Consider the following 25,019-nt stretch of genomic DNA (forward strand, 5'->3'; position numbering starts at 1 on the left):
GTGTGGTCCCTGGCCTGTCCCTGTGCTGTCTTTGTGCTATCCCTGTGTGGTCCCTGGCCTGTCCCTGTGCTGTCTTTGTGCTATCCCTGTGTGGTCCCTGGCCTGTCCCTGTGCTGTCTTTGTGCTATCCCTGTGTGGTCCCTGGCCTGTCCTTGTGCTGTCACTGTTCTGTATTCAATATTGTTCTGGTGTCTGTGACGGGGGCTTCTATTGAGCTTTGTATTTTTTTCTCTCTTGCAGATGGTGTGTTTGGGAGGTGCTTGCCAGTCCCAGTGACAGACCTGTACACCTACCAGGTCTCTCCAAACGTCCTGCAGCGCCTGAGGACCCTTCTGCAGAGGCTGGCCCATAGAGGTGTGTGTTGTCCATACCTCAACCATCGGATGGCCTCCACGCTGTCTCACAATCAACTCTCTGCTTCTTTAACTCTCACCCACAATAAAATATTTTCTTCGCTTAGACTCACAATACATATCTTTTGTCTTCACTCTGACTTGCAGTGGTGGACTGCTCTTACTGTACGTTAAACTCAATTTCCTTCAATTAACCTTGACTTCTTGTAGAAATAAGAGTCATCTTCAGGTGACTATGAGTGAATCTCTTTGGAGATTTTATTCTACGTGTCAGCAGAAAGCAGAATTATCCCGATTTTGAAGCTCTGCTCTGTAGTCCAGCCTCTTCTTGGGAGGGTTTGTAGATATGTGGTATTAGTGTCCTGTAGTTACCATATTGTACTGACAGGGGGCAACAAACCCCTTTACATTAAAGAGCCAGCCTTCAATTTCGTCATTGGTCTCATAATTATTATTTTTAAGCAAGCATCCATAACAGCTAAAGCTAAAAAACATAAAAAACATTACGCACATTATTTCAATTGAAAACAATATGTAAACTTTGTTGTGTGATCTGATCATTTGCTCGAGTCACATGACTAACCTTTTGCATTGATACCTAGACTCGTTATAAATGTTATTAACAGGTGCTGTGCTTTAACTCAAAGGAGGTGAAGTGTCTTCGTTAGGGAGAAAGGCTCACATCCCCAACACAGACCTCAAGGTTCTTTCCCTCACCTTCATCTCATCTGAAGGATAAGCATCTTTTTGTGGGCCTTTTTCTGACTATGCGTGATTAACGATATCTGGACCTCTGCCGTGGGGAACAGTCATTATTACTGCCAGCCGTAATTTAAAAAAGACGTGGCGATTGAGTCGTGATGCATGGCGATGCAGGTGACTGGGTGTCCTCCGTCGGAACAGCACAGCCTGTAATGTCGCTCGGTCAGATTGACCGGAGGGGGGGACAGGAGAACCCCTATTTCCCCTCCTTTGTGGAGCTTTTCTGCTGTCCTGCTAGGAGATTGGATCACAGCGGAGAGGCTGAAGCACCCCTAAGGCTGAGGCTCCACCAACGCCCCCCCCTTTGTGATCGCGAGTTGGGCTGCACGGCGTGCCTGGGCCCCATCTCCTTCGCCGCGAAGCTGCCATGATGAGAGCAGTTTAGCCTTTAGCGTTGCCGTGGGGCGGAGCTGGGCTGGGAGGGTGCCGGGGAGTCTGATCACGCCATTATGCAGCTGTCAGCCTCCGCGGAGCTACAGCTCCCCGCTTAATCACTTGAAGATGTCCGACGTGTTGGACAGAAGCTGCTCTGTGAGGTTGTTCGGTAACACTTCATTTAAAGCAGCCATCATGATGCATTATAGATACCTTCATAATGCATTTGTAAAGTATTATGAACATGGCTATAACTATATATTAAAAGGCATAGCACACTATAGCCATGTTCATTATGCATTATGAATGCTCTGTGAAACTCTCATTTATAATGCACTATAAATACCTTCATAATGCAGTACAAAGTATCCTTAATTCTTATACTGACCGTTATAATGCATTATGAAGGTAGCTATAGTGCATTATAGATGAGAGCTTCATAGAGCATTTATAATGCATAATAGACATGGCTATAATGTGTTTTGCCTATTTATAAATAGTTGTAACCCTGTTCATAATACTTTATGAATGCATTATAATGCCTTATGATGACTTTAATTATAGGGTTCGGCGGTTGTTCTTCTTGTTGGTTTTTGAATTTGCAGTCTGACATGGAATGACTTAAACGGACTGACGATGTAATTTTCTCTGCAGTCTAGTAACATGGAAATGGACTCCAACTAGACTGAGCCAATCTGAAACCAGCACGGTCACACCACCCCCACTATAGGACCAAATCAATGAACGTGAAGTACCAAGTCTGATCTTATTCTTAAAAATACCACTGTACCTCCCCAACCTGTTTGCTGAACCAAAATCTCAAAGCACCCGAATTGCGGTCTGTTCTCTGACGGTGTTCTCTGTTAGGTTCTTTGGCTTGAGGTGCTGTTCGTTATGGAAGATGCTGTTGCGTAACCCTTTCAGACTAACCTTAACTTGGAGAGTGAGAGTGCAGCTAACGATCCATCTCTGCAGGGCTGGTATACCTGTGGCTTTACGTAAGCTAAAAGGCAGAGAATTAGCGCTATTTTTAGCACGATGATCTACGAGGGCCGGGGTGATCTATTCCGAAGAGGCACTTCCCAGACACTCAGCCTCGCCTCACCGCCGTCGGAGCAGATAGGCTTAGTGAAGTAGTCGCGCCATCAAGTGCGTCGTGTTCATTACGCGGCACTTTGCACTAACGTCGCGCAACGGTCCAACGGTTGGCGATCCGCTAGACGGCCCTCGCTCCCGACGGCTTGATTAGCTCCTCGTCGGGGAGGCGTTGATTAACGAAGCCACCCTAGCGAATCCGTCCTTTGGAAATGAACACCAACATCTCCTCTGTCCCAATCGTGCTGCCCCCCTCCCCCCCCCCCCTTTTGTGCAAGATGCTTTTTACGGCTGTTGAGGAGGTGGGGGCTTTATATGCATTTTCGGCCGATGTCAGAGAACGGGATATTTCTCAGGTGATCGAGAAACATTATCCAGAGTTGCCCTAAAGAGAGAGAAGCCAGTTTTCCTCAGGTACTAGAGACTGTGTTCATCAGGGATTCTCTCTGGATCCTCTCTAGATCTACCCCTTAAGTTGTTAATATACAGATGTTCAAATGGGTGTAAGGCTTAGTGGCACCTGCTGCTCTATGTTCCTGACACTCCCCCCCCTCCACCTGATCACACGATCTGCGTTCTTGGCAGCGGTGGCAACTCGGAGCACCAAGCGACGCGGTTAGCCAGCCCTGGGCGCTGTGCCGCGAGCTTGTCGCGAGACCGTGATGGATTACAGTGACATTTAAACAAAGCCTTGCCGTTTGTCTTGCCCTGAAGGAAGGCCCCGCGCGATCCATTTAAGAGCAGTCTATCTTCCTCTGCCGCGCACCTAAGAGCTCGCTGTCTTCCCAACAAAGGGACAGCGGAGGGGGATCGGCTAATAAAGGGACGCACCTCCGCGGGAGGCATGCGGGCTGGCTACGGCCAGTGACATTTTGGTGGCTGTTTTCGGAGAATTTCCACTCGTCTGGGGATCTGCATCGTGCGAATGATAATGAGCCATAAGGACCTCTGAGACCCAGTGGAGTTCTGCTCTCGATTGCGGGGCGGTAAATTGTGTCAATAATGGAGGATCGTCTCTCCCCCCCCCCCCCACCCCCAACTCTTGCTGTCCTGAAGGTGGACGCCGGCTTGTCACCGTGAAGCGAGGCGCCCCACTTATGTCCCAGTGGATGCAATGAAATGATTGGCTGAGAAGTAGGGCAAACGTTAAGACTGCAGCATTTCAGGGGTGGTGGCGAGTGGCCGGAGGGGGGGGGGGGGGGGGGGTGGCGGCCCGGGTCCAGCTGCCCGGGCAGCACGGGGTGAGGGAGTGTTCCGCTTCCGTGGTTACGCAATGTGGGGGCCTCGGAGCAGCTTGGCAGGGGTTGCCGTTAATCTAACCGGCATGTCACACGCCGTCTGTTTAGAAAACAATTGTGCCTTTCGCCGTTACATATCCCATTAAGACAATCATTGACTGCTGCTACTTTATGTCGAGTGAATGTTAAAGCTGGATCTGTCCCCATCTGGCGAGAGCCGTGCTTGCGATGATCTATGGAGCGGTAGCGGCCGGCAGCAAGCGGCACCTCTCCCGGCCGTGTTAAATCCGCTTGGCTGCGATCCAAACTCCCAGGCTTTGGACTTCTGTGTCATGTTCAATGGTGTCATGGGACACATCTCTAACAGATCTGCATAGCTTGGCACCGTCGTCTGGTAGCCATGAAAGCAAATTTGCATACTTTATGTACACTGATGGAAAAATTGGGCTACTGAGGTCGTACCTGCATTTTCCTTTCGTCCAATTTACTTAGACGATACTTTGAGGATTCGTTTGGCAAAGACGGAAGGCTGTTGCCAGACTGAAATGTACGGGGTGGGTATTTGAGCAGTTTGAAGTGTCAGTAACGACTTCTGCGTCTTCACAAGCATGGTGATGCAATTCAGCCACTGCTGCAGATTTTTAACGTTATATGGCGATTTGTAAGGGTTTCTAAATTGTCTCATTTGAAGTGGTACCTTTTGGGCTGTGTGAGGCCCCAGTGTTTCTGCATCATAAATATAATTTCGTTGCATCATAAATATAATTATGAATCACTTCCTTGGGTATGTATGGAGTGTCAGACATGAGGAACTGTGCAAGGAGACCTTCAAACATCTGCGTGTTCTGTTATAACCTCTGGTGCAGGATTATCTTGGGAGGATGACACCACTCAACAGGCCATCGCTCAGGAGCTGTCCAAACTGCGGAAGGGTTCCTACCGATATCCAGACACCGTCTCTGTGGACGGCAGCCCCAAATCCAGGTCGGTGCTCACTGTTGGCGCAGTGTCCTTTAACTTCGCAATAAATGTTCTCTACATTGGGCGACCAGTGAATTTACTGAGCTTATCAAAAGCCTGATTCTTTAGCTGAACGAATTTGACTAGCGATCTTTTAATGTTCCTGTATAATCTTGATGGATTTATTTTTGAAATGCTTTTTACTGTTGCCATACATGCCAGCGTACATGTACATTGATCTGTAACTGATCGTACCACTGCCGAAGATTTCATGATGGGCTGGTTATTCTATGCTGAAAAAATTGGTGCTGTTCAAGTTCATCTGATGAATGTTCACGCAGAGTATCTACAGGTGCTTTGCTGAAATCAGCATGTGTGTGCTTCAGGAGGGCCAGGTTACAGGGCTGCAGGACTGATGCCAACTTCTCTGCATTTCTCCTGCTGTGACAGGGTGGCCAATCAGAACCTCAAGCCCACAGAGGTGGAGCTGGGTCGCTCTCTGCAGAAGTACCTTCAGCATGCGGGACTCCATTACCAATTGGCCACTCCCACCGGCCAGAGGCCCAAAACTGGGAGGCCTGTAAACCAGGTAAGCGAGTCCTGCCCTCATCCCAAGTAGGTAAACCTGGGTCTGCAACGAAATAGAAGGCATTGTGCTAGGCACAGAACATTCGGAACCGAAAGAATGGACCAACTTAATGCCAGTCATCAACAATGTGCAGTTTACTAAAGGTATAGCAATAGCTATAAGCTAATAGGTGAAGATTGTGAGCCAATCTTTAGTTTAAACAAATTTAAAAATGTATTGTCCTGTGTTTTTCGGGCAAACATGTCAACCTAACAGCAGTGAAAACAGAGAGTTAAATGAGAGAAAAAAATCTGTATTATTTGCTGAAAACAGCGAGTCTTACTGACGCAAAAATGTTCTGGGAGGAGACGGATAAATGATTAGTTCAGGGAGATAATCAGTCGGATTGTAGAGGAGGTGGGTCCAAGCAACTTGAGGAGGCAGGACCAACCAATCAGATGTTTTGGTCGCGCCTCCTCTAATTGCTTGGACTCACCTCCTCTGTAATGTGTTTTCTCTCTGAACCAATCATTGTTCCTTCTGCCCTCGGAACATTTTTGTGTAAGTAAATTTCCCACAAGCCTGAAACCTGACATATGTGGTTCTGCGTCATTACCCTGATAATACATTCTCCTTGTTTGTAAGTTTTTCCACAGTGAAACTGCACTTTTGGTAATACATGTAACTGCTATGCATTTCATAGGACGTCTCTCAGAATCTGGCAGATTACTTCCGTCCGAAGTCTCCGGCCAAAGGGGGTTCCCAGAGCTCCCTGCTATCCCAGGCCCCCTCTGCCGCCAAGCCCCCGCCGCCAGGCTCTCGCCTCCCTGGCAGTCGGCTGGGCGAGGACAAGGAGCTCATGACTGCGCTGGAGAGGTATCTGGCGGGGAGGCTGGGGGGTCGGCCTGCGGCAGGTGGCCCCCGAGGAGAAGCAGAAGCATGGGGACGCGGACTGGCGAAGAACCTGGATGGGCACAGGGGGGCAGCCCCTCCGCAAGCATCACCCCCAAGACCAAAAACCAACAAGCTCCTCTTCAAGACTGGCCAGACAAAGGATTCCCTCACTAAAGTGGATGGTACAGGTCTCCCCGTGAATATTCATGAGCAGCCACTGTGACAGTCACTGTCCATGCTCCCTGCCTTTTCAGGTCCTGTTGTCTTACACAGCAGCATAGTGGCTCACTGGGCAGCATGGTGCCCTCACACCTTCACAGACAGCGTGTGAAGCTTTTTCTCGCTGTGTCTCTGTGTGGTTCATCCAGGTTCTCTGCTTTCCTTCTTTAGTCAAATGGAGATTGATTAGATGGATCTGTCTCTATGAATTATCTTCAGAATGTGAATTGCTCAGGCCTGCGTCCCGTCATGGAGCAGTAGTACGTTCCAGGCTGGTCTCGACCATTGTATTGAAAAAGCAGTTATAGAAAATGGATGGATATTGTCTTACCAATTACATCATCCATCCGTATTCCAACGATTTATCCAATATGGGGGTGCAGGGAGTCTGGAGCCGATCCCAGCCAGCAAGGGATACTAGGCAGGCGATACCTTGGATGGGATGCCAGTCCATTACAGAGCACATAAATGCATAAATGAAATTTAGAGATGTTGATTAAACTAAGTGCATGTCTTTTGGCGGCAGAAGAGAGCCTAGACAGGAGGAGAATGTGCAAACTCCACCCACCTGCCACCATGCTGTCCTTGTATCAGTACTCTTTATTTAATTAGTTATCCTTTGTTCGTTGTCATTGTAAAAGCAAAATGGTTTGACGGTTCATAATCCAGTCTGGGACGGGAATTAAAAGCAGCGCTGCGACTCGCCTTCAGCCTGTTCCCGGATCTTGCGCGGCTTTGGTGGTGGCGGGAGGGCTTACGAAGCCCCTGCCGTGTGTCCTTCCCAGAGGAGTTCATCCAGAAGGTGGTGACGCAGCTGGGCAGGCACAGCGTGGACGTGGACACCCTGAGTGGCCGGCAGCTGGAGGAGCTGGCCGACTCCATCGCCGACGCCCTCCAGGTGGTGGACTCGGAGGCCGCCGGGGGCACGCAGCTCAAGGGGCCCCAGAGGGAGATGAAGAGGGACCCGGTGCCCTCCTCACCGCTGCCTGAGGACGCTCCGCTGCAAGGTACCGCCCTGTCAGTAGGTGGCGCTGTGGTTAACGCGCCCAAATTGGAAGATGATTAGAGAAAGGGCGGTTTTCCTCAGCTTTGTGCCCTCTGATACCTGGCGTAGGCTGCAGGCCCTCGCCATTCTGATCGGGATAAACGATCAGAACATGGATGATCCCTGTCATGCTTCTTTTGTCCTGACAGAACAACAAACAGAGGAGGTGGAAAAGCCCAACTCTGGTGATAAGGTATTCTACCCTGCATGTATGAACAGACTAATGGGTTGAAAGGCTGAGTGAATGTTACGTATGTGTTACAATGTCACAAAAATGCAAATGAAACCTTGTTTGACTATTTGAAGCAGGTGGATGATTTGATCAACTGTATTTCCAGTCTTTAACTGAAAAAGGGATGGTACTCACATCAACAAGATATAGGGCAGGTACCCTGGAATATAAATATACAGAAATGTGCAAACGTCATAGGCAGTCAAAGTAAATGTTTAATTAAAAATTATGTTAATTGTTAAAATTATGATATTATGTCTGTCATAGTGTGCCACCTTAGCCAATTAAAAACCTCTCCTATTGTCACCCCAGCAACCTTCCAATACACCCATGTACTTTTTGACTTGACCACTAACACACCTTGTATGGCTAATGAATAACTCATTGACTTTTTATACTAAATATATTTATTGATTAAGAGAGCTGGTGAAGAAATGTAACGAATCCATGGAACGGCTGAGGTGCCGCTGAGGAGAGGTTTGGGCACTGAAGCGGTTTTCATCTGCCGATCCAGCTAGATATCAGTTAACTCTTTGTAGAAAAGAAAATAATCCTGTCTGCAAATGCACACTCACTGTCTACATAAACAGCTTTAAGCATTTCATTTGACTGCCTTAGACTTTAGCACTATATTGTATGTATTGGTCTCAGATATGGATAGTACAAAGTACAAATCCAGACCAAGATTTTGTTTCAACCAACAGGTGAGTACTCTGTGACTGTGATTCCTTATACTTGACTGGTTGGTTGAAAAAAAATCCTGGTCTGGATTTGTACTTTTTTGGCATGCAGTGGGTTTTGCCCAGCAGTTTGTGGTGATGTTAACATTACCCTGCCTGGTTAGGAAAGTCTGGTTTATTTCAGTGACCCAGTACACTGGGGGAAAGCTTTGTTTGTGCCTGTTAGTGTCGATTGATGCCCCCCGCCTCTTTCTCCTGTACTCGCAGGATCCCAGCCTCGTCAGCAAGCTGCTGGAGTACCTGGACCAGGCGTCCTACAGCGACACCCCCCGGAGGGATGCCTCGGAGGAGGAGCAGGGGGGCCGGGGGGCGCCAGGCTCCCACGGGATCGGGGTGGAGAGCGTCAAGAGCAGGACCACCCAGACGGACATCGCCGTGGAGAAGAAAGAGGCGGCGCCCCCCCCTGCCCGCGGAGCCGAGCAAACGGCAGACCCCGCCCACCTGGGGGGCCTCCCTGAGCCGCAGAAGAAGGACATGCGCTTCGAAGAGGAGCTGCAGCTCGACGTCAAGTCCGTGTCCATGGCGGAGAGGAGCGATGACTACGGATACATCATCACTGACACCGAGTCAGTGTCCCCCCCCCCCCCCGCCTGCCAAATGTTCACCCTACCGAGTCCACAGTCAGCTTACAAAGAGGTTTTTCAGAATCATACGACCAACCACACAGTACCATTTTAAATCCCACAATATATTGTTTAATGTGATTGGGCAACTCTAGACCTTTAAGGCAGGCAGGTGAGGTGGTGTTTGCACACTAGACTGGCTTGCAGAGATTGTGTGAGGCATTGACTCCAGGGAGCCTCAGTCATCGAACAGGGAGATTGGTCGGGTCGTTCTGGAGATGGATGTGTGACCAAAATGGCCGCTTTTGGACCCTTAAGCAGAAATTATTATACTTTAGTTGACTGTTTAATCCAACTCAAGGATTTAGAGCTCGGACCAGTCGTTTTTAGGTTAGAGATCCACATGCCTCACTCCACAACACTGGGGCACCTCACTGAAAATGTCCAGCCGTCTGATTGGCTGTATCTCTGCACCAGTCAACCTGGATGAAAACACCATGTGACAGGACTGATGTGAGGGAGCTGGCTGCGGTCCTTTGGAACTGCATTTCCCATAAGCCCCTGCTCTCATCGCTTCAGCATCCTCCTAGACAGTGTTACAGGCCGAAAAACAGAAAACCGCCCCCAACAGAATGTGTCTGTCTATGGGGGTGGGGGGGGGGGGGTATATCTCTTGAATGTCCATGTTATTTATCCAAACCAATTTCAGACCGCTGTGTGTCTGTGCTTTTCCCAATTATCACCGTTAACTCAGACTTTTCTCCATATCACTGACTGATATTTCACGCTACTGCCTATGGGAAACGTATAAGTTACATGCTTAAAGTCATTTATACATTTAAATTTGATCCTCGGACTGAGGTCATCGTACTGCAGAGCACTTATCAGAAGGTGTTTAACAGATGTAGCTTTGCATTATACTACCAAGTACGGATGGTAAGATTCATTGATGCGCATAAAAGTTCACGATGCGATTGCCCTGATTATAAAAGGTCTGCACCGTACACAATTTGGGATGAACTCAGGACGCATTGTATCTTTGCATCAGTAAAATCCAATTTATTAATATGTGATTATTATTTAAGGCTCTTTGCCTTTATTATTTAGAAATGTGACCAATAATTTAATATTTGGACTGACTCCCCCTTCATAAACTGTTTCCTAAGTGCAGTCTCTCATCTCCAGCTCTCCACTTCTGTTAGTGGCCAAGTCTCATGCCAGATGCAGTCGTGGTTGGGGATGTATCACTTTATATTGTATTGCACTGAATCACATTGCGTTGAATTAAATCGTGTTGAATCCCACTACATCGCAATAGGGTCGAATCATATCCTATCGTATTGCAGTAGTAATCATTTCCTATGTATCTTTAAGGTATCAGATAGTTGGCAATAGATCAAGATGTGCATCACATTGGCCTCAATGATGGAGATGCAGCTCCCTTCAGATTCCTGGCCACGCACTTAGTCACTGACCCCTTAGTTACTGTGTGGAGGCGAGCTGAGTATGAAGGCTATTCCTTTGACCTTTGACCCCTGTTGGCCCGCCCCTTCCTGTTCTCCGCAGCTCCCTGTCCACCGACCAAGGCCTGCACTTGATGGCGCTCCTAGCTCGCCGGGCCGGGCTGCAGATGGCGGATTTCCTTGAGCTCTCGTACGTAGGATCTGCTTCTCTCGTCCGTTCTTCCTTTCGCTGTGTTTTGGTCTGTTCGACAGAATGAGTTCTCATGGAGCTGACGTGTTCCTGCTAAGCGTGCTTGCAGGTCAGAGATGGCGTGATGGTACATCGATCGGCTGCGGAGCGATTGGACCTCCGCTGGCTCTCGTTGCATCTAGACGCAGTCGCATTCTATTTAAAGACGCCCTCAGCTCTCAGCTGGTCCAGCCTTGTTATCGGTTTGTTTTGTTGGAATTACACAACCATTGTAGGCGTCGAGTACATATACAGGCACACAATCACGCCTTGTTGCAGATGTTCGAACAAACAAACAAATGGTTTAGGCCTCATAAAAGGTGATCATGCGAGCTGACAGCTCATAAATACACGCCCACACGCAGGCATGTTATTGATGAGCAGGTCAGTCACCCAGTAGCTGCGATTATTAATACATCGTTCCATTTTGGGAGCGTGAACTTTAATTCACGCAAAGGATGATGGGAGACGGCCTTTATCTTCCCATCGGTGTCTTGACATATCAGTGTCATTGTAAATATTTATTCGACTGCTACCCCATCAGCCACTCTTCTTCCCCTCCAATTCTTTCTCCTTTGCTGGGAACTATCAAAATAAAGCAAATATTTGAGTAAATGCTGGATATACAGCGTATGAAAAGCAGCTGCTTCCCTACGGATCTGTCTTTTGAGTTAATTGAGCTATTAATATCCAGAGTTGGGTAATTCAGGCCCACAGAGTAAAAGTCCAGACCGGGATTTTGTTTCAACCAACCAGTAGAGCATAATGAGTCACAGTCACAGAGTACTCAGCTGGATGGTTGAACCAAAATCCGGTCTAGACTTCTACTCTCTGGACCTGAATTACCCAACTCTGTTAATATCCCATCATGCTTAGCGTAATGTAAAAAAAGTACCCAGGTCCTCATTATCTTGGCAACCACGGGTAGAAGAAGCTTTTCCATGACAGGGAGGAGGGTAATTTCTGGGGGACAAGCTTGGCAGATGTTTTGGGGACGAAGACAGCTGAACACTAATGTTTCATAAGGAACAGTGGCTGCAATTAAACGTGGACGTCTGGTGGACAGTCACCATCACTTACATGCAACAGTGAATGACGCAGATGCATTGTCTATAAAATATATGTGCAATGCTTCAAGATGCAAGGAAAAACTGGGGTGATACTCAGCAATAAAGTATGAGCAGGCAGTTTATAAAAGCACAGTCAGGACTTCAAAGGGATGGAGTCCACGGTCTGGTGGGAATGCAGATACTTTTTCAGGTAAAACAGAGGACACGGGCAGTGGTCTACAGAGCGCTGTGAAAAGCCATATGGTCAGATGAGTCACCCGGCGCTGGGCAAGCGGACGGCTGCGTTTGCGGCTCCCACAGCAAGAGAAGCCTTTGGGCTCCAGGGCTGGTCTCCCTCAGTGAAGGTGCAGGAGGCTCTGCTATGGTCTGGGCCTCACTTGACCTATTAGGGGACGCTAAACGCCCCCAAAATACAGAGTCTTTCTGGGCCGTCGCCTCCAACCTGCGCCGAAGCTGTTCTATCCCGACGGGAAGAATGTTCCTCTGACGGAGCACGAGTGGTCAGTGAACGGTTAGGTGGGCATGAAAAGGGGCCCGGCTGCCACCAGATCTCAACCCGGCTGACCCCTTAAGGAAAGGAGGGTCCCGTAATGAGATGACGCCAGAGGATGGTGCTCTACAGGGAGAAAAGCCGTCACAACCCTCTCATGGAGCCCCACATACATGCAGGACCTTCTCCAGGTGTTCAGAGCGTGACTCAGCATCTGGCTAAAGTCCTTAACACCATCTGACAGCCAGTACCACAGTACCGGGTCCAATAACAAGGGGCTTTGGGCTGTTAGGCTGCTGAACATACACTAACTGTATTAGTCAGGGTGAACCACTGCATTATATTTACTGCTCTTTCAATCATTACTCTCTCTTGTCAAGCTCTCTTTCCACCTTTTGCACTATTATGTTCATATTTATTCATATTACTGTCATTACTATCCTTATATATGTGTATATATCATATAAATACATATTTTTGTTTGCAATTCCGCACTCTCTTATACTAGATTGCGACGTGACAATAAATCTCGGGCTAATCTAAATCACGCTGGCCTTTCCCTGTTCCCATAGGCAGCCGAATGTGAAATTTCATACATAAATGGATGTTGGTAAATGGAAGAGAGAGCTGGACGGATGGCAGTCAACAGTGTTTCCCACAAATGCAGCGGCGTAATGCGTCTTTGATGCTTTTTTGTTTGAAAATGGCTTCTAAGTGCACAGCCATGTATGACTCACAGGTGTTGGAGGCTATGCGTTCCCTGAATGCCCCCCACCCCCCATCACTGCTGTGGGAGGGCCATGGAGGTCTGCTAACGTCTCTTTTGTCTCTGCCTCCTTTTGAAGGGGGCCTTTGCGACGAAAGCAATGGACGGTTGCTAGAACACGGGGCTCTTTGTGCGCCATTAGGGCCAGCCCAGCAGGGGGCGCTCTGTTGTCAATTATTTTATTTATTTATTTTTTTTCCGCGTGTGACGCCGCTCCTCATTCCTGGATCACCAGAGGGGCTAATCCACGCTGTGCAGATCCAATTGGGTTGTCTTTTCGGCGAGAGGGGGAATGAAATGGACTCGGTATCTTGTGGAGTGTGTGATTTTTTTTAGGTCACCTTCTCGCTCTTTCGGCCGTTTTAAGCACAATGGCGTGGGTCCGAGCGGTGATCCAGCCACTTGGTTGTCGTTCCCCGGCTGTCACACACGTGTGCTGCACCGCATGACCACCAGGTGGCGGAACTCAGCCATGCAGATTATGCGTAGCTTGGGCTGAATTAGACTTAACCCTACATTAGCACTCATTTCAGAGAACAGCAGCAATGTAGTTAAAAAATGTTTTTGAAAAATGGAGTGCCTTGTGATGTCTTACAGTACCTACACTTATAATGCAATCAGCATTGCAAATCAGGACGAATTCAGTGGCTGTTCGGTCTGTGTTCGTATCGAAACCTCTCTACAGAGAGGCTCTGCTAGCAGTCTGCTTGATGTGTTTTTTTTTTTTGCCGAAGCCTGTGAATGGTACAGTCTCGGGTGATTATGATTAGTTTAGTGAAACCTCCTCAGATTTGAAGTTATGGTGCTTATTACCATAATTTTCATTTTCTACGCTGGCAGGTAGATTGCCTGCGATTTGAATGTACCAGCCATGCCCACAGATTGGTGTAGGGACTGGGGGGGGGGGGGTGTGTGGAATTTCCCCCCAGCCACACACTGGTGCGAGTTTGTGCGCAGAAACTTGGAGCGTGATCTTGGGGAGATCAGGGCGGGTGGGGCGGTCTAACAGTAAGGGGACCTCGTCCATCTCATAGAAACACCAGGTTTGTGTTTGACAGTCCGCCTGGATGCCTTGCAAATGTGAATTCATAGCCACACCTACCCCTGAATCGAATGGACTTTAATATTGACGCCACCCCCACCCCCCCAAAAAAAAAAACTTATTTGTGCTTTTATATGAGACTTACAGGGTCCACGTTCCTGCCAAATTCCAGAGCCTTCCCCACCTTGCAATATCCTGTTTGCAACTGGCCTCAAATACTGTCACGCCCCTCCCCCAGCCCGAGGAACCAATTGGATTTCAGTGATGGGGCCGTGGAAACTCGTCTTATCCAGTGGTAACTGCTCCACATTCTTGGTCGGTACCGTTGCTTCGTTAGAGATGAACGGCGGCCGGCGACTGTGGTCAGACGTGGACAGAGTGGAGCGGCGGGGGGTGCAGTGGCGATGGTGCAGCGGCGGGGGGTGCAGTGGCGGGGGTCGCGGTTTATCTGCACTGGATTTACTGTTAATGACCCCCTTTCAGGTTCTTATACGGACTCTATTTCACCCCCCATTTAAAGAACAGGCAGCAGGAAAGCTTTGCCGCCCCCATGGGGAGATGCGTGTGCTCCTCTGTCTCAACTCCACTCTCCTCATCTTCTCCACAGGGTGGTCGGCCCAGTGGTGACCTTCAAGGTGAGGCCCAACGCGCGTAACCTCTCCACAGCGGACGTGGCTGACATGGCAGGTAGGAACAAGCCAATCCCCCCCCCCCCGCTCATCTCCTCCTCTCCACCTCCTTCCATTTCGGTCTCTCCCGCCGCTGATCTTTCATCTCGTCCTGCCTGCCCATCTCGCTTTGCCTTTATCTCCATCTCTCTCCATCTCTCTCTCTCTCTCTCTCTGGTTCCGATGAGACGTGCAGCTGATGATAAAGTCTTTGCTCTTGTGGACCTGCACAGACTGGGCTGCGGGCAGCGTTAGCGCCTCGCAGGAGAAAGTGGCCAGACGCGTGATGCAGAAACACAGGCATTCACACATACACACACACACACACACACACATTTCTGCACAACCTTGTACACACATATGTCCGGATTTGAGACAAAAATCGGATATAAAATACAAAGATACTTTATTTGGGGGTGGGCATGATGTGTGCCTCAGTGGGCCAGGTTACAGTGCCTGTGATCAGAAGGTCACTGGTTCAAATCCCAGGGCTAACAGAGTGATGTCGCCATTGGGCTCTTTAGCAAGGGCCTTAACCCCCAATTGCTCTGGGGACTGGCTGAGACTGTTTCCTGAAAAACAAAATGAATGTCGCTTTGGAAAAAACTGTCTGATACATGTAATATATTAATGCATTCTGGGGGAGATTGTTTAAACATAAAAAACATAAATATACTTCAGAAACGTGAGAAATCCGTCAAAAACAAGAACCGCCTTTTTTCCTGTAGTGCAAAAGTTTTGGAGTCGGGAGTCTGTAGCGCTTCCAGATTCTCTTCATTATGTTTTCCTGCGTAAGTCTGCAGAAGGTCGTGTGTCTGGGTTCATTTCACTGTATTATCACAAGAAACGTGAAGGATATGCAACACTAGCTAATAAGTAACAACCCCCCCTCCCATTCACTGCTGAAACTGTGAGACAGGAAGCTAATATCTTCACACCCTCTCAGATCTGAATAGGCAGGAACGTGGGCACCCCCCCCATACTGCACCGTTACACGGACTCAATTCGCATGTTCCCTGACCGCTGCCTGGCGGGCGTGTCTGCACTGGCCGCCCCCCCCCCCTCGGGTGACAGGTGCGCGCCGGGTACCCGGGGTTGAATCTGCCCCTCTGATTCTGCATGGGGGCTAAGGGGGGAGAATCCATCAGTCTGGACAGGCCGTACCGTCCCGTTTGCTCTGGGCTGAGAATGATGGTGACCTAAACTGGGCTGAAGAGTCTCGTGGGTATCGGACCTATTTGGGGAGGGTGAACTCATGATCATTCTGGGTATTAAAAGGCCGCAACTGGGGGGTCTTTAGTGCGGCGGCACCCAACTGCTTAGGATAGTGGTTCCTGTTAGGTCCAAACCGCGAGTGAGTCTGCAGAAGGTTCCGATCTAAAGAGAGCCTGGTGCATTTTCAGGGCTTTAGGCCATTTGGCGTCTATATACCTCTCCAGGGTCAGGGACAATGCTCAGTGACACCAGGTTCTGCTAAAGGTGTGTGCCTGTTTACTGACCCTGACAGAAAAGAATTGTGGTCAAAATGATATGAAACAAACAAGCTGCGTCAGTTCATAATTTTCTAACACATAACTCTGGTGCCTTAATATCCTGATGATGAACTTCTGGCTGGACGGCCTGAAAGCAGCTGGGGACTGGGTGTTTTATAATGAGCCGTGCCCTTTGACCCGGAAATGATACATTTCAGACTCAGACATCATATCCATGCACTTTTGCTTGGGGCATGATAAATAACTGAAAGGGGGCCTTTGTTTGGCCCAAGGAACCACAAATACGAGCAGGGAATTCAGATGTGATGTTTCATAACTTATTATGAAATTATTATTATGAAACCCAGTCAGTTTCCAGGCTTTTGGATATTTTGGTCCTTCACACCCCCATCATGCTTCTCCTTTTGGTTTTGGGAAATGCCGCCCTGGACAGTGACAAACGGCATTGCTGCCGTCCTCTGACATGTCACACGCTATGCATTAAAGCCTGGCTCTCTGCTGCAGGTGGCTCATGACGTCTGCACATAATGTATGGGGCTCCTTTAAAGTTTAGCTTTTCCATCCCAAAAACTCCCACCGGCGCTCCGTGTCTCAGGTCCCCCACCCCTGGCATAGTCATATGCTCCCTGTCTATCCATCTTGAAACCTATTAGACTCTGGCAAACACTTTACCTCAATTACAGATGACTAGATGTGTGTATTTTTGTTTTTGTTTTTTTTACATTTATGATTGTTAGACATCATACTCTGTCTTTGCTCCTAGCTTCTAGTTTCATTGCATATTTGCAATACCATGCATTCACGATAATTTACTCGTTTACTACAAATGACTCCATCCATATGTAGGGTATTTCATATATTATGATAAATATGCCAAAGACAGGGAAATCTTTGGGACTGTGAAGAGTGCCGTCTATGAGTGTGACATTTGTCCAGCGACTGGCGCTGTACCTTTAAGAAAGGGCTGGCTCCGCCCACTCCTGGCTGAACTGCGACTGGCTGGGCGACATGACGGCAAGGCCCCGCCCTACCTGTCAGCATTTTTCTTAATAAACATGCAAACATCTATCTATCTATCTATCTATCTATCTATCTATCTATCTATCTATCTATCTATCTATCTATCTATCTATCTATCTATCTAAATTTGATTTGATTTGATTTTTTTATGCATTTGTGGAATCTGAAGCCAGCTGAACCCCGGTGGTGTGCCAGGGTGCGCTGAGGTATAAATAAACGTGCTAATGGTGCGTTTAGAGGGTGTCGCTGGCCGCGTCTCGTCGAATCTCGCAGGAGCAGCGCAGGATTCACCCCCTTCCTGGCGGCTTGGCACTGCTGCTCTCCGCCCGGCCCCTCCTTTTGGATCTCTCCCGCGCTATTTCCAGGCACATTACACCATGTGTTTGCCGGCATTAAAAACAAATAAATAAATAACGGAACAGTTTTACTCGTTCGCTTATCCCACGTTCTCGGCGGGAAGAGTTTGGTACGGATTCATCCGTCTAATGAGACCACCTGTGCATTTTGGATGCAGACGAGATATTTTCGTCCAGTAGGACAAAAGCACTATAGTGTAGTAAATAATTGTGTCTTCTAATTGTTTAAGATGACGAAAAGGCCGCTTTTCAGTCTGCGCCCTTGCTGAACCCTGCTTACAGACGTACATACGCTTGTGGTCCCTTGGCTCACGCCGGCCATCTGATCTGAAATCAGAGGGCACCGGCGCAGTGCGATCCGGCCGCGGTGCCAGGATAAAGTCCTGTCCCTCATAATATTCAAGGACGTTTTATGTATGGAGCACGCCAGCGGCTCCCCGCCCAGCACCCAGCCACAGGAAGCCCTTAATCCCTTTATAAAGGTACATTATTAGCCGCGACGTGGCCCGTAAAGTCGTCTCTGTCCGCATTCTCCCTCGCTGCGTGTCTCACGCTGATATTCGTCCTTTTGCCTTTGCCCCCGTCCCGTTAAGAAAACGGGAAGCGCTCACCGACAATCCCCCTCTGCCCCAGCTGCCGTTAACCGCTTGTCCGGCGTGGGGTCGCTCTGAGCCTTGCGGCTGTTCAGGGAAGCACAAACTCCAGATCCGGGGCTGGGTAAAAGGCCAAATTCAGGACCCTGGGGTGTCCTGTCGAGCCCCCCGCTCTCAGTAGTTAAAATCCATTCCAGCTCTGTGAAGGCCTCACTCACACTGGTGGGTCTCTGTGAATCTCACTTTAATAAACACACATCGGTCACAGTACCTTGATTACGGCCCGCATTTCTGTTTTGATCAGTTTACAGTGCCTATAAAAAGTATTCATCCCCTTAGATGTTTTACCCTTTTATTGCTTTTATAAATCAATGATGATCAACATAATTTGACAAAAAAATGTTGACACAAAAAAAATTACAAAAAAAAAACCCTTTAATGTCAAAGTGAAAACTGATTTCTACAAAATAATGACGATTAAATAAAAATATGCAACATAAAATAAGTGACTGCATAAATATTCACCCCCTTCCACTCAGTATTTAGTAGATGCACCTTTGGCTGTGATCACAGCACGGAGTCAGTGTGGATAGGTCTCAATCAGGCTTACACTTTTGGACACTGCAATTTTACTCCATTCTTCCTTGCGGAACTGCTCAAGTTCTGTCAGGTTGTGTGGGGATTGGGTGTGAACGTCCAACCACGAATTCTGTATGGGATTGAGGTCTGGTCTTTGACTCCAGAACATCCACCTTGCTGTCTTCAAACCATTTCTTTGTAGCTTTAGCTTGGGGTCATTGTCTGGAAAATGAATCTTCTCCCAAGCCGTAGTTCTCTTGCAGATGGAATCAAATTGTCCCCCAGGATCCCCTATATTTTGTTGCATTCATTTTACCTTCTACCTTTACAAGCCTTTCAGGGCCTGTAGCCGAGAAGCATCCCCACAGCATGATGCTGCCACCACCATGCTTCACAGTGGGGATGGTGTGTTTGTGGTGATGTGCAGTGTTTGATGTTCGCCAAACATAGCGTCTTGTCTGATGGCCAAAACGCTCCATTTTGGTGTCATCAGACCAAAGAACTTTCTTCCACTTGACCATGGACTCTCCAACACGCCTTTTGGCAAACTCTAGTCGAGACTTAATAAAGGTTTTCTTCAACGGTGACTTTCTCATTGCCACTCTCCCATAAAGCTTTGACTGGTGAAGAACCGGAGCAACAGTTGTTGTATGCAGAGTCTCTCCCATCATAGCTGCTGAAGCTTGTAACTCCTTCAGCGTAGTTGTAGGTGTCCTGGTGGCGTCTCTCACTAGTCTCCTTCTTGCGCGATCACTAAGTTTATGAGGATGGCCCTATCTACGCAGATTAACACATGTGCCATATTCCTTCCACTTCTTGATGATGGATTTAACTGAACTCCAGGGTATGTTTAGTGTCTTAGAATTTTTTTGTATCCATCCCCTGACTTATACTTCTCAATAACATTTTCTCTGATTTGCTTGGAGTCTTCTTTTGTCTTCATGCTGTAATGGTAGCCAGGACTAATTAACCAGTGAATGGACCTTCCAGACACAGGTGTCCTTATTCTACAATCACTTCAGACACAGTCAGTGCACTCAGGTGATCTCCATTCCACTAATTGTGAGACTGCTAGCACCAATTGGCTGGACCTCTGTTGAATTAGGTCAGTCACTTTAAAGGGGGTGAATATTTATGCGATGACTTATTTTATGTTACATATTTTTATTCATTTCTCATTATTTTGTAGAAGTCAGTTTTCACTTTGACATTACGGGGGATTTTTTGTAATCGTTTTGTCAAAAAAGCCAAATTATGTTGATCATGATTGATTTATAAAAGTGATAAAAGGGTAAAACATCCAAGGGGGTGAATACTTCTCATAGGCACTGTAATTCATCTTTTCGCGGATATGTTTGTGTTGGTTCTTGTGGTGGGGTTTAGTTTCCCGCCATGGTGGTGCCGGTCTGGTACTCTGAATGCCCCCCCCCTGTCCAGGATGGCGAGAGCGCCCCCGCTGTCTCCCCCCATTCCCTGAGGCAGTGGGCCCCCACGGGACGGCTGAGAAGCGCTTATGCTGTGTCATCTTTCACCCCCGACAGCTGTTGGGGTCTCCGTTCTGGTGTGGGGGGGGCGAGGTCGATTTCTGCAGACAGATGAAAAATGGGGGGGGGGGGGTTGTGTAATGCAGCCTATCCTGTTGTGACATGGGGGGGGGGGGGATCTCCTCTACAAGGCACCCCCCTCCCCCTCCATAATCTTCTGTCTCCTCCTGAAGATCCAGGATGGAGGGGAGCACGCCCCCAGTCCCCTCTTGTCACCCCCCAGTGCTGTGGGGTCCTTTGTCAGGGGACTGCAGATGGGTGGGAGGTGATGCACTCCATTGTCGCCTCTTCCCAGCTTTTGGGGTAGGGTGGGGGGGGGCAGGCGGTCATTGTGGAGACAAAAAGGTCACGTCCAGCGGGGCTCGGGCGTGAGAATGCGGGGGTGTGAATGCTGGGGGCGGCATGGGGGTAGCTCCGGACGAGTACCCCCCCCCCCCCATTCTGCTCCATTCACTCCGTTCCTGTCTGATTGCTCTCCATCCCCATTATCTCTTTGAATGTGAATCTGAGAGTCCAGCCAGCACCGCCTCTATTAACCTCAGAGCTCAAACTCACAATCTTGGACCTCGCGGGCCACCGTCCTGCAGGTTTTAGAAAATGTATTTAGATTAGGGTCCAACTGCTCCTTAAAACACAGAGTGAAGGTATGCAGACTTGGCACAATACTGCTACTGTTAAGATTAAGAGCTGGTGGTGAGAGGGAAGCCAAGCATCATGCTAGGATGATGTAGAAGAATGAATTCATATAGGACAGCCTCAGCTATGTGTGTATGTGCTGGAGTACAGTGTGTGAGTGTGTGTGTGTGTCTGTGTCTGTGTCTTTGTGTGTCTGTGTGTGTGCTGGAGTACAGTGTGTGTGTGTGTGTGTGTGTGTGTGTGAGTGTGAGTGCTGGAGTACAGTGTGTGTGTGTGTGTGTGAGTGTGAGTGCTGGAGTACAGTGTGTGTGTGTGAGTGTGAGTGCTGGAGTACAGTGTGTGTGTGTGTGTGTGTGTGTGTGTGTGTGTGTGTGAGAGAGAGTGCTGGAGTACAGTGTGTGTGTGTGTGTGTGTGTGTGTGTGTGTGTGAGTGAGTGAGTGCTGGAGTATAGTGGGTTTGCATAGATCACATTTGGGGACCAAAATACAACCTGAAACTTCCTTACTTTTGGGGACACTTCTTCAGGTCCCCATTTCGATAACCTCAGTTTTATAAAAATCTGTGAATGCAATCAAAAAAGTAAAAGTGCCAAAAGTCTTGTATTTGGGTTGGTTACTTATGGTTAAGGTTAGGCTTGGGTGGGGGTTAAGGGTGTCGTGATTGGGATTGGGGTTTTTCCCATAGAAATGAATGGATGCTCCCCATATAGATAGGAAGACCAACTGTGTATGATGTATTATATCTATATATAGTATAAGTATGTGAGATGCAGTGCAGTGTGTATGTGACTGTGCAGTGCATAATGTGTGTTTGCTTGGTGCAGTGTGGCGTGTACATGATGGTGTGATACAGTGAGGTATGCAGTGTGCGTGCATGTGTGTGTGTGAGAGAGAGAGAGAGATAAACACAGTGTGTATGGAACTGTGTGTGTGGTACAGTGCAGTGTGAATGTAACTTTGCAGTGTATTATGTGTAATGCAGTGCAGTATATGTGTGTGGGGTGTGTGTGTGTATGAATGGGAGCCATGGGCTGCATTTTCCCAGTTATGGTAAGTCCAGTCATTCCTCTTTCATTCGGAAGTGAACCAAACGAGGCTCGGGGACGGCTGCCTTGTCCTCCGAAGCGCGTCGCCATGGCAAGCAGCGGCTCCGGCTCTCATTTCCGAAAGTACGGTCTCCCCTCCGGCTGAGCAGATCAGCACGGCTCTCAAGTGATGACAGCGGTGACCTTCACTTCTGCAAACACTTGTCAAGATGCCACATGTAATTACTGGCCTCTTTAGGATGCAGTAATGGGCTCTATCCAGTGCTGGTTTCCGTGGCGATGAGAGGGGTCGGGAGGGAAGGGGTACCCATCCAGGGGTCGCTGGAGATCGTCTGGTTTCGGTGGGCTGTGATGAAACATGCCCAGGTAGAATACTGATGAAATCTGTTACGTTGGCCTTTAACTCACTGACTGTGAAACTGTGAAATTCTGCAGTTGTTGGCCTTTGGACTTACAATGACGGTTACGGGCATATTTACGTAAATCGAGCTATGAGTAAGAGTTACTCAGAAAGCACAAAGAGGAAGAGTCGACGTAATCTTGCACCCCCATACGCGTTTATGTCAAATGGTAAGGAACCTGCAGTAAGCCGACTTTTGGAGACCGGAAGATTAGTCATTGGTCAGTAGTCATGGCGACCTGCGTGGCCAATGAGCATCATTTTTAAGATCAAAGAAATATTTTTAGTCCAGGAATTACGGCGGATAAAGGAGGAAAAGCAATCATCTTTGCTGGATAATAACACAGAAGTCATGGATCTTGTGAAGCGGGGGCACAGTGGACAGACTTACACACACTGATAGGGGTGATAAACAACAGACCAAAAGTAATGCTTAACTATTACAGGGATTTGATGTCGGATCCTGAGCATGTGGTGCAGAATCGCTTTTTAGAGCAATTTAGGGGCTGCGTGTGTGTTTTCTCAGTCTGGCTGAGGAGGAGGGCTGTCAGGATGCACACCAAGGTATCAACAGGCACTCACAGTCTAGGCTTGGCTGAAGTTAGCAACGTGAAGTGACATAACGGAGGCAAAGAGGCCGACTTCTTGCTACAGTCTGATCTGAACTTCTCTGCTGCTCAGGTCCAGGACTGCTGATGGCCCCAGCATCTTTCTGATAGGTTTACTAGTAACTATTAAAAATCGTGTTTGGTAGTACGGACATTATGCTAGTCTGTTAAGATGGAGGGTTAACTTATGTGAACAAGTGCTAGTCTTTTAGGTCAAATTAATAATATATCTTTCAAAGGAGAACAATAATTATGGTAAAAATGGGTTGTACGTCACTTTCAGGTTTTGATATAGGAGCACTTGGGTGAAACAAGAGTTTAGATGATCGTTTCCATCTAGCATTTGTGTCCCAGAAGACAGGATGTCCAAGGGATCTGTCCCTGTCTTGGGCGAGTGGAATGATGCTTCGAAAAAAGGGACCTGACTCTGTCCTCTCGGGCAGCTCATAAGAAGCCCCCTCCCCTCTCCCACATTTCCAGGACCAGTATAGGCCGTACAGAAGACTGGAACAGCATTCGGGTGCTTAATTTGCTGAGGAATTAGGATTTACACTTGGACAGTTAATTAAAAATCCCCTTTGGCGTTAAAGGTAATCCATTACCTCTGGTTTGGAGACAGTGATTAAGGGAGCTTGCGTTCGTGTCAGGGCAATACTGTCTGTTTATCCTACCGGATTCTTTTCTTTCATTAGTTTTTGTCAACACTGAATGTAGACTCAGTCATTTTTCTAAATGAAGGAAGCTGATGTGTATATTTAAACATCACGTCGGGTGTGGAGTGGCGTGCTCGTGCGCGTGAACGCATGTGGGCTGGCGGTCACGGAACACGGGAAATACATCACTCGCGAACGAGGGACGAGCTGACCGTGGAAGGACCCGGAAGGTTGGAGCCACCAGTATCGTGAAATTCTTTCCAGCACGGGGTCTGACCACAAGGGTGTAATATACAAACACACGTAACGGAGGATTTGTTGGAGGACCTGCGTCAGAACTTCCGGAAAGCCATATCTGCCGCAGTAAACAGTATCTGTCTGTCTGACAGCGCCGAGTCCGCTGCCCGTGCCAGCCTCACGGGTGACTCACCTCGCAAAATGGCCACAACGCCTTAAATGGATTATTCACAAAATTACCAGCCAGCTTGGCATGGGGGTTTGGAATCTCATGGAAGAATCTGGGCATTTCCTGAGTTCAGGATAAAGGCCCCAAGCTCAGCTAAGTGTGTGTGTGTGTCTCAGTTTTATTATCAGAAGGCATTAGTAGTGTCTGTTAAGTTAAATATGGTTTATGGTTTTGACTTGTAACAGCTCCGCTGTGATCGACGGCAGGATTACTGAATCATCCCCATCCTCATTTGAACTTATTTTCTTCTATTCAACCTGCCGTGATCGATGGTTCCTGCGTTTTGAGACCGGGTGCAATCAATGCATATCAGACCTGCTTAAGACAGATCAGCCTGCCCATTAGGTCGGACAGGTTTATCTCAGGCTGCTCTGTCCATTCAAAAGCGGGTGACAAGGTTAGGCCATCGATTTACATCTCGCTAGCTTGACTCATGCCTATAGAATGTTATGGCAGCTTTTCCATAGTTTCAAACGACTCGCCTGGCCCATATAGAGGCACGCCAGTCCGGTTCAGTCTTCCCCACATTGTCTTGAGATGTCTGTCTCTTTTCCCACAGTCCCGTCTGGATTTTCTGGTGGAGCGCAGCGGTTGGCTAAACGCATTGAACGGCCAGACGCATTGATTGGCTAAGCACGTCGATTGGTCTGACACTTCGATTGGCCCACCTCACCATGGACGCTGATCGCAGTCGCGTACATCTGGGTGTAGCGCGACGGCAACAGGCTCCGGGTCTCCGCTTTAATTTCCGATATTTTAACCCACATCAAGAGCAGACATTTAATCAAACGGTGCAAAGTAAACTGTTTTGGTTTCGCTTTGTGGTATTCGAGAAATTCGATATGCACAGACT

General features: G+C 48.2%; 1 protein-coding gene across 1 annotated transcript in view; it reads left to right on the top strand.

Annotated features, from left to right (window-relative positions):
* Positions 1 to 25,019, top strand: part of ptprn2 (protein tyrosine phosphatase receptor type N2) — a 129,776-nt gene that overhangs the window by 23,064 nt on the left and 81,693 nt on the right. The window contains exons 3-11 of the mRNA XM_049011094.1: positions 241 to 354; positions 4,690 to 4,807; positions 5,234 to 5,372; positions 6,055 to 6,427; positions 7,250 to 7,471; positions 7,659 to 7,702; positions 8,689 to 9,047; positions 10,611 to 10,697; positions 14,712 to 14,791. Coding sequence (XP_048867051.1) covers positions 241 to 354; positions 4,690 to 4,807; positions 5,234 to 5,372; positions 6,055 to 6,427; positions 7,250 to 7,471; positions 7,659 to 7,702; positions 8,689 to 9,047; positions 10,611 to 10,697; positions 14,712 to 14,791 — 1,536 coding nt within the window. The remainder of the gene's footprint in view (positions 1 to 240; positions 355 to 4,689; positions 4,808 to 5,233; positions 5,373 to 6,054; positions 6,428 to 7,249; positions 7,472 to 7,658; positions 7,703 to 8,688; positions 9,048 to 10,610; positions 10,698 to 14,711; positions 14,792 to 25,019) is intronic.

The sequence above is a fragment of the Brienomyrus brachyistius genome, chromosome 4 (assembly GCF_023856365.1).
Source record: "Brienomyrus brachyistius isolate T26 chromosome 4, BBRACH_0.4, whole genome shotgun sequence".
NCBI classification, from domain to species: domain Eukaryota; kingdom Metazoa; phylum Chordata; class Actinopteri; order Osteoglossiformes; family Mormyridae; genus Brienomyrus; species Brienomyrus brachyistius.